Source organism: Primulina huaijiensis, chromosome 5 (genome assembly GCF_012295235.1).
Source record: "Primulina huaijiensis isolate GDHJ02 chromosome 5, ASM1229523v2, whole genome shotgun sequence".
Classification (NCBI taxonomy): Eukaryota; Viridiplantae; Streptophyta; class Magnoliopsida; order Lamiales; family Gesneriaceae; genus Primulina; species Primulina huaijiensis.
The window spans coordinates 23,088,461-23,098,238 of record NC_133310.1 but is presented as its reverse complement, the minus strand read 5'-3'; the positions used below and the strand labels follow the sequence as shown (position 1 = coordinate 23,098,238).

The 9,778-nt window shown below is 34.2% G+C and overlaps 2 protein-coding genes across 3 annotated transcripts; both read right to left on the bottom strand.

The window, feature by feature from the left end:
• Positions 1–424: 424 nt before the first annotated feature.
• LOC140977317 (uncharacterized) lies at positions 425–3,660 on the bottom strand. Of its 2 annotated transcripts, XM_073442023.1 has the most exons (7): positions 3,554–3,660; positions 2,776–3,355; positions 2,450–2,636; positions 2,055–2,136; positions 1,637–1,744; positions 1,010–1,165; positions 427–913 (listed from the first exon to the last, which is right to left on the bottom strand). In XM_073442023.1, exons 4-7 carry the CDS (start codon positions 2,080–2,082, stop codon positions 660–662), a joined length of 546 nt encoding a protein of 181 aa, XP_073298124.1. In that variant the 5' UTR covers positions 2,083–2,136; positions 2,450–2,636; positions 2,776–3,355; positions 3,554–3,660; the 3' UTR covers positions 427–659. The 2 variants fall into 2 exon arrangements, with proteins under 2 accessions (XP_073298123.1, XP_073298124.1); XM_073442022.1 differs by lacking the exons at positions 2,055–2,136; positions 2,450–2,636; positions 2,776–3,355; positions 3,554–3,660 and having other exon boundaries at positions 425–913; positions 1,637–2,048.
• Positions 2,260–3,012, bottom strand: LOC140977759 (uncharacterized). The gene is made up of 3 exons (XM_073442495.1): positions 2,776–3,012; positions 2,506–2,636; positions 2,260–2,275 (listed from the first exon to the last, which is right to left on the bottom strand). The coding sequence occupies exons 1-3, from the start codon at positions 3,010–3,012 to the stop codon at positions 2,260–2,262; spliced, it is 384 nt and encodes a 127-aa protein (XP_073298596.1).
• Positions 3,661–9,778: the final 6,118 nt, after the last annotated feature.

Below are 9,778 nucleotides of genomic sequence, written 5' to 3'. Positions count from 1 at the left end.
TTTATATTTTTATTTATATTATATATTTTGATATGATATTTAGTGAATGAAAATCTATTTTGAACAATTTTTAGTTGATAGTTGTTTGTTTAATTAATTTAGACCTTATATTTAAATATTTTACTAAGAAAACATGTAAAAAATTAACATATTATATTTTACAATATATTTATATTATTAATTTAAATAATTATACCAAAACCGAAATAACCGACCGAAATAACCGAACCGTTTTGGTAGAAAACCGAACCGAACCGAAGAAAAATAATTCGGATATCGGATTATATATTTCTAAAATCGAAAACCGAAATAAAAAACCGAAAACCGAACCGACCTGACCGATGAACACCCCTATGCGTACGTAATGAAAGATAACTAATAGAAAATATTAAAAATTTTAACAATAAAACTATATGCTATAATTGTAAAAAACATACACACAGCATACGTGCGCTCCGACTACTAGTTACAATAAAATTTAGTTCGCTCACTCGTAATCAAAGCAGCTGTAATTAATTAGAACCCAAGAATTAAGATGTACCTAATTTACAAGCAAGAGTATTTTTTTAATAATTTACAAGCAAGAGTATATTTTTTTTAAAAAAAAGAAAAGAGTACCGATTCCTGCATTATCGATATCATCCAAGGTGTGAATATATTTATTGCATTTTAAGATGGCCACTGGACTTCTCGAAATCCATACTGGACTTCTCGAAATCCATACGCACAATAATCTTCCTAGTACTATCATTGTTCTTTAAACGGTCCAAAGCTTGTCCAACTTCACTCGCTAGAAAAGGATAATCGGTTGCAGGAACAACTTTTTTCTGAAGAACGGCAGGCCACAAATCAGCTTTCAGTCCAGCAATAACAGAAGCTTTGTACTGAAAATCTTTAGATGGTAGATTGATGACTGCAAATATTAATAACAAGTACATCAAAAAATAACTGGGGATAAGTTCTAGGCCAACAAAACGCACTAGCACAAAGAAATTTGATCATTTTTTACCTTTAATTTCAGATTGCATTAATCCTAGTATAATGAAATTTATACTGACACATTTCTCTCCACCCAAATCCACAATTGCAATCTTTCCCCCGGTATTAAGGCACTCAATGTTTCTCTCAAGATCGGAAGCTCCGTAATCAAGAACAAAATCAACACCTAAAAAGAATATTAGCAACCTAGTGAAATGAAAAACAAAGAACTTACTCATTACACATTCAACATGAAAGTGTAAAAATACTCTGAAGTGCAAATTAAAAAGCTACTCAAATAAGAAAATGTCAGCATGATTACCAATGTATAGAGAAGCATTTGGTTAATTAAACTCCATTTGTATCTCCAATGTGAGACTTCAGTAAGTTATGAATCTCTTATGAATAAGGCGATTAAGATGCCAATAGGAATCATCCATTCTTACGCCAACAAGAAATACCAATGGAGATACGGAACATCTTTTATTTTCATTCAAAAAACATTAGATATAACAATTTGTTTAAACAATCAACGCAGCAGCTACGACCTACCACATCATGGTGCTGGAAAAAACTCTGTTAGGGGAGAAAAAGTTCAAAAATTTCATGCCAAGCACCAAATCTTTCAACAAGATTGAAAACATAGGTGCAACATTACCTAGATGTCCAGTTTTCTTCAGAACCACCGATACAAAGCGTCTCGATGTGTGATCAACACAAAAGTCAGCACCGTAATAATCATCAGTTAATAAGTTGTCGCTATTTCCTAAAAAACCATCAATAAGAACGAGCATATGCAACAATAAAGACATTATAAATTGTTGGGACAACACACCAAATGATCCATATAGTTTGGATTCAGTTCGCTTGTTCGAACAGTGAGTTGACGATCGAGTTAATATCGAGGACTATTTTAGGCCAACTTTCAAAACTTCAAGAACTAAACTGGCAAAAATGAATATATTGAGGGACTGAACCAGGAACGAACCCAAACTACAGGACTATTTAATGTATTAACCCTAAATTGTCACAAAACGAGAATAGGCCTAAAATTCTAATGGAGTAAACAATGTCACCTGTTGCGGCAATAACTTTTAAGCCCATGTACTTCGCATATTGTATAGCCAATGGGCCGATCCCGTTATAGCCTTCACGGATCTAGATTTTATAGAACTCTAAATTAGTTTATGACTTTGATAATTTACAATAAAAGATGAGAAAATCTAATAAAAAAACTCTAATATTACAAACAAGTACAAATACAAAACGATTAATTATCACTTAATAGAGAACATTACTGCAATGATTAAAAACCAAAAATTTTATAAACATAAGTAAGTTCTCATAATACTTCAAAATTTAGGTATAAACAAGTGGAAAAACAGAAATATGGATCCAAACCACTTTCTCACTTTATAAAATACAAGTCCTTTTAGATTGTGGTTCCGTGGCTTTTAGTCTTGGTTCTCACCAGTATTATTTTATCTTTTAAGTGTCTCGGGTGTCTGCATTTTGAATAAAGCTAACCATATGCAGCATGATGCATAAGGTAAGCCTGCAGCATCATCTAAATCAATATCATCAGGTACTGGAAGAAGAAAGTCCGCCGGGACGACCACTTGTTCGGCGTACCCTCCTCCCTCAAGAATGGCACAAACCTGAAATTCACAATTTTATTTTATGCATTGCAAAATTGTCATGCTTAGGTTAAAAAAAATAATGTTTCCTGAAAAGGAATGCAGGGGACAAACATAATTTATCATTCTATAATACATCACTTGGGGTGATGGCGATTACCCTTTCTCCAACTTTCCAACAATTGACATTTCTTCCAACAGCTTCAATTATTCCTGAGCATTCAAGGCCTGGGCAGAAACAGTTGACACTTGTAGCCACATCAATTATGTCATCTTTATTGACACCAACGGCCCACACCTTGATCAATACTTCATTGTCCTTAATTTCAGGAACTGTTACTTCTCGCTCCTCTAAAGTACTTGAAAACCAGTATTTTATAGCTACGATCGCCTTCATTGTCGATTCAAGAGGTCGATTTCTAGCAATGGCTAAAAATTCAATGACACAAAAATAGTATCTTGAGGGCCACACTAGTTATCTTGGCCAAGGCAAGTCGGGGAGGTTGACTGTGGCGGAGGGAAGATGCGAGAAGAGAGAGGAAGTGGTAGATGATCAAGGCTGAGGCACCAAACTTGTATTTTTATGAGATCTTTGGTACAAGAACAGAGATAAACGTGAACTAATTTCAATTTGTAGGGAACCAAACGCAAGTTTTGGAACCACATTGCAGCCCATAGGTTTCAGGGGCAAATTTGAGCGCAGGACACTCCAACTCGAGCCAGCCGCCAGCCTTTGACAACTGTGATGCATATATATTTTTCATAAATTAACGACAGCAGACATCAATTTCAATAACCCAAAACAAGAACAAATCGCTTTAGTCATTGGCGATGTTTATTAGAAAATCCACACATGAGATGCAGAAGTTCGCAAAGATTTACAGTAAATTGCAAGCAATTGATCCCACAATATCATAATTGGCTTGATCTTAATTTACCGAGAGAGAACATCTATTTGCTTCCTGCTCCGGAGTTGGTGGGACACTATGCGCCTTCGATGATAAGGTTTTTGGGCTGGCAGGGCTAGGTTATATGTTTTTTCTTTCTTTAATTAATAGTTTGTATTATAGTTACAATTATTTATATTTATTTTTTTTTACTGTAAAACTTGTAATTTTATTCAAATAATATCAAGGTCCAAGATTACAAAATTTACTAACCAAGAAAGAAAAGTCTCTGGCTTCCACACAAACGAGGATGTTGAAGAAATAGCAAAAGAAACTAATGAATGTGTCACTTTATTCGCTGAGCACATCACATAGCTCAAAGTTATGGAAGTATGATTACTCATAAGTTGTCGGATATCAATTGCAAAAGTGCCAACATAGCTAAAGTCCTCTTCTGATCGTGTGACTGCGCTTGCACAACCAGAAGAGAATCTGAGCAAATTTGATGAAGTTGAAGGTAATGATCATGCACCAATGAGAGTCGGATATTTTATTATTATTATTATTATTATTATAATTACAATATTATCGATAAACCTACGGAAAAATTTCTCTCTCTAGGTCTCCCCAGGAAGCGGACCTCCTTGAACGTATCACGAAGAAACCAAAGAATTTTTTGGGTTTGGAATGAACCAAAAAATGGGATTTGATAGGATTGTGAATTAGAAATTTCCATTTTAAGTGTTTGAAAATGTGAGATTTTAAAATGAGATTTGTATTTGTTGGGATTTGGTTTAACTAAATGAAATATTTGTCAAATTGAAGAGATTTTATGGGATTTCAACTTAAAAAAATGGGATTTAAACTTAAAAAAATATTAACACATTTTATAATAAAATATATATAATATTTTGATAAATTTATGTAAAAATCAAATAAAAATTTTTTATACTGAAAATCCTACCATTACTAAGAATCTCAAATATTTTTAATATTAAAAAATTAATTTATCAATTTTTTTTAAAAAAAAACTTCCATAATGAGGTTTTTTTTTTCAATTCTTAAAAAAATATTTAATAATGATATTATTATTTTTATTTTAAAAAATATAAAATACATATTTTTTGTATAAATATTTACAAAAATGATATTGATGCAAGATAATTAAAGATAGGCGATATATAATTTTTTATATCAAACAATATTATTTTTAACTGTCTTACATCACATTTTAATTTTTAACTTTTATGTCAAACTTAAAAATAAAATTCTAAATTTATTGATTTCAAATCCAAATCCTATTTTTTATTCGTCCAAACATCAATCATCCTAATGAATTGACATATATGGTTAAAAATCCCTCGGAAGGGCCACCAAATGGGAATCAAGACATGCAATATCTCTTCGCACCGGAAACCAGACACACTTTTACGGAGACTCTTCTCGGAAGAATAAACGACAATGCAATATATGATCAACCTAAGGAGGGATGATTTATCTCTGACGACGAAATCTACGGTGAGGAACAAAGAGGATGATGTCATATTGTCAAAGTTACAAGAGGGGAAAAAGTCAAATTTCGAAGGCCATGGTGCCAAACATTGATGGAGAAAGTTATGGGTAGGTCAATTGACTACAACTGAAAAATCCTCAGACGCATCAAAGCGCTATGGAGGCCAAAGGCTCCGATTGAACTGGTGGCGATGGAGAATGAGTATTTTCTCGTTAAATTTGCATCGATAGATGACTATGAATATGTGAAATATGAAAGGCCCTTGATGGTGCTGGATCACTGCCTTATGGCTAAGGAATGGTCCCCAAAGTTCGATCCACTCTTCGATAACACTGAAAAAGGTTTTGGTCTGGGTAGGATTCCCTTGCCTTCCTATCTAATATTATGAAAAGATATTTTTAATGAAAATTGGGAGAAGGTCGAAAGCCCAATCCTTGTGGATTAAGCTCTAGAAAACAGGTGTCTGTAAGTGTTACTCCTCAAAAACCTTGTGGAGAAGACAAATCTGTTTAAGGAAACTGTATTTGTTACATGCTTCGATTTGTTTGTTTCCTTATTTTGTTATTTTATTTTTTTGTTTTTAGTTGGAATACTATTTTATTTTACGTGCAACAAATTTGTTTGTTGGTCTTTTGTTTACCTATATTTTATTGCAGCAAGTTTTGACATACAAACTCTGTTTAGAGTGTGGTGTTTGTTAATTCAAGGAAAAAAAATTTAAAATTTTGATACTCGAAATATTGTGCCTGGTGTTGTAGATTATATTCTGATTATATCATAAAGTTTGTTTTACGAACACTCACAATTATTTCATAAATTTTGTATTCGAATCTTGAACAATATTAAAACAGATTTGGTATGTTAATTACGTGATTTGTTTCATATATGACTATTGATTCAAATGACTCAAAAGTGCCGAAGGTCACTGCCCCTGTTATCAAGGTCATTACTTCTGCTGCTACAATGCCGGTAAGCCATGATGACAAGCCAGAAAAAATTGATGGCTCGAATTTCAAAAAGTGGCAACATAAGATGTTTTATATCTCACAACCTTGAATCTAGCAAGGTTCTTCACCGAAGATGTTCTCAAACCAGCTGAGGTTGACGGAGATATGTAAACTGCTAGTGTTATTAATGCATGTCACCATTCATATTTTTTGTATAGAAATTACATAATGAATATTGGTATACAATATGTATAGTGAAAAGGATACGGTTATCGAATTGTGGAGTCTCTGGATCGGAAATACAAAATCAAGGATATCGGGGCCAAGAAATTTATTGTTGGTCGATTCTTGGACTACGAGATGATAGACTTCAAAATGGTGATCAGTCAGGAACTCCAAGTGATCTTGCATGATATTCACGCGGAGGGCATGGTGCTGAGTGAAACCTTCCAAGTGACGGCTATGATTGAAAAGCTGCCTCCGGCTTGGAATGATTTCAAGAATTATCTGAAGCACAAACAAAAGGAGATGAATGTGGAGGAACTGGTTGTTAAGCTTCGTATTGAATAAACAACAAGGTATCCGAAAGAAGGTTTATCAATCCTATTGTGGCTAAGGTCAATATTTTCGAATACGGACAAAGATCGAAGGCAAGGAAATTTATTCCAAGTTGGGACCTAAAAAAGATATGTTCAAGAAAAAATTTCTTTGGAAGTGCTACAATTGTGGCAGTCTGGGCCACAAGGCTTCTGAATGCAAAAAACTGAAAAGAAATCGTAAGGTTAATCTTGTGGAGGACATATCTAAAGCGATTTCAAATATAAACTTTTTTCGATGATAACACAATATTTTGTTTTGTGTTTCTTCTCAAAAGTAAAGATGAAATCATAAAAAATAATTTGCTTCTACAAAAGTGAAGTTGAGCATCAACTTAACAAAAAAATTAAAGTGCTAAGAAGCGATCGTGGATGTGAATATGAATCACCATTTGCTGAGTTTTGTGTTCAACATGATATCAGACACGAAAAGAACTGTACATTATTCTCCTCAACAAAATGACATTGTAAAGAGAAAGAATTGCGCTTTGAAAAAAATGATGAATGCACTGTTATTAAATTCTATTTTACCATAGAACATGTGGGGAGAAGTTGTTCTAATAGCAAATCACCTTTTTAAATAAGGTGTCCCGAAAGCAGCAAGATAAAAATCCATATGAGTTATGGAAATTAAGAATTTATTCCTACCAATATTTGCGAGTGTGGGGGTGTCATGTCAAAGTAGTAATACCACTCCGAAGAAGGTAAAGATATGTCCAAAAACTGTTGATTGCATTTTCATTGGATATGCACTAAATAATAGCACTTATCATTTCTCTGTACATGAATCTCAAATAACTGATATTCACAATAATACAATAATGGAATCAATAAATGCTCCGTTCTTTGAACATGTGTCTCCGTGCAAATATAAGGAAGAACTAAGTTCATTCAAAATATCACATGAGACAATGAAAAAATAACAAGAGATTAACCATGAGTTTGAACCTGGATGAAACAAGAGAACTAGGACAGAGAAATCTTTTGTTCTAGATTTCATCACTTTAATTATGGAAAGTTAACCTAAAAGCTTCAAGGAAGCTACCAATTTATATGAGGGACCACAATGGAAAGATGATATAAATTCCGAAATAAAATCCATTTTACAAAACCATATATAGGAATTAGTGGAACTTCCTCCGGGAAGCAAATCACTGGGCCATAAATAGATTTTTAAACGAAAAATGAAATCAGATGGAACCATAAATAAGTATAAAGGTAGATTGGTAATAAAGAGTTACCGTCAACGTGAATGCCTTGATTATTTTGACACTTAACAAGAATAACCTCAATCTGAGTGATACTTGCGATTGCCGCATTGCGGAATCTTTAAGTACACCAAATAGATGTAAAAACTGTCTTTCGAAATGAAGATTTAGAGTAGGATATTTACATGGCACAACTCTGCACCTGAGTAAGAAGCAAGATTTGTAAATTGGTGAATTATTTGTATGGCTGGAAGAAAGCACCAAAGCAATGAAATTAAAATTTTGATAAAGTCAAGATAGAAAATAGATTTTAAGTCCATAGAATGTGACAAATGTGTAAATGTGAAGGACACTGAAAATGCCCACTTCATTTTATGTCTTTACGTAGATGACATGCTTATCATCAAGAGTAACAATAAGATGATTAAATCCATTAAGAAGGTTTTGAATTCAAAATTCAACATGAAAGATATGAGCCTAGCCGATGTAATTCTCTGAATTAAAATTCAAAGAACATCAAAAGAGCTAGTTCTAAGTCAATCCCATTAGGTTGACAATTTTTTTAAAAAAAAATCAATAAGGCTGATTCTGAGTTGGCTAGAAATCCGATAGACTCGAGTCAACATCTATCAAAGAATCAAGCTAGGTGATGATATCTCTCAATTAAAATACTCTCGAGAGATTGGAAGTGTGATGTACATAATGAATTGTACAAGACTGAACATAGCCTATGCAATAAGGAAATTGAGCAGATTCACGAGTAATCCAGGAGCAGAACACTGGAAAACAATTATCAGATTGCTAAGGTATTTAATGTAACGAGGAGTATTCTTTACCTTCCAATGCAGTTTGTAGGCTACACAAGTCTCTCTACGATCTCGAACAAGCTTCTAGGAAATGGTTTGCTAAGTTTTCCTCCACATTGATTGAGATTTGATTTGTGCAATCTCATGCTGATAGCTCACTGTTCGTTCGAACATGAGGGAATGTGTTCCTAGCACTTTTGGTGTACATTGATGACATCGTGCTTGTTACAAATGACAAAATAGAAACTGAGGATTTAAAAAAAAAATTGACAATCGATTCAAGTCGAAGGATCTTAGAGACTAGAAGTATTTCCTTGGCATTGAGGTTGCAAGGTCTTCAAGTGGTATTTCCATATGTCAACGACATTCTGCTCTCTAATTGCTCACTGAAACATGGTTACTTGGTTGCAAACCGCGTTCCACTCCTGTGGATGTCAACCTAAAGTTAAACAGTGAGGATGGTGAGTTGATACCTAATTCTTCTTTGTATTGAAGGTTGGTGGGCAGACTTTTATATCTAATTATTACCCCGCCTCATTTGATCACTTACTCCGTAAATAGACTAAATCAGTTTGTCTCCAATCCTAGGGAACCACACTTAAAGACTGTGTACCCCCATCCTTAAGCATGTGAAGGGTACGTTTGGGCAAGGTCTGTTCTATGGTTCGGCAACACCCCCTTAAACTTAGTTTTTTTCAGACTCTGATTGGGCGACATGCCCAGATACACACTGTTCAATTTCTGGATTCAGTGTACTTATTGGGGAATCCTTGGTCTCATGGAAATCAAAGAAGCTGCACACCTTTTCAAGGTCATCTGCTGAAGCAGAATACAGAACCATGGCTGGTGCTACATGTGAAGTGGTTTGGTTGCTTGCTTAATTTGCTGAAGGATTTGTCCATACCATATGACGATCCTGCAATGCTGTTTTGTGATAGTCAGTCGGTCATCCACGTTACTTCGAATCCAGTCTTCCACAAATGTAGAAACACACATAGAGATCGATTGTCATATTACGATGGAAAAGTTGTTGGGTGGGCTCATCAAAATACTTAATGTTTCCACTCATTTTCAACTTGCAGACCTGTTTATAAAACCACTACTGCCAGCTCGATTCCACATGTTGCGGGTGTGCATAATATCCACACTCCATCTTGAGTGGGCGTATTAAAGTGCTGAATTGAAAACACGTTCTCTAAACTTGTA

Excerpts from the sequence above, each read along its gene's own strand:
- LOC140977317 (XM_073442022.1), bottom strand. The coding sequence starts at position 1,790 with ATGTCTTTATTGTTGCATATGCTCGTTCTTATTGATGGTTTTTTAGGA. Across the intron at positions 1,166-1,636 it reads GAAGAAAACTGGACATCTAG|GTGTTGATTTTGTTCTTGAT; the intron begins GTAATGTTGCAC and ends TATTCTTTTTAG. Across the intron at positions 914-1,009 it reads AATGCAATCTGAAATTAAAG|TCATCAATCTACCATCTAAA; the intron begins GTAAAAAATGAT and ends TAATATTTGCAG.
- LOC140977759 (XM_073442495.1), bottom strand. The coding sequence starts at position 3,012 with ATGAAGGCGATCGTAGCTATAAAATACTGGTTTTCAAGTACTTTAGAG. Across the intron at positions 2,637-2,775 it reads GTTGGAAAGTTGGAGAAAGG|GTTTGTGCCATTCTTGAGGG; the intron begins GTAATCGCCATC and ends TGTGAATTTCAG.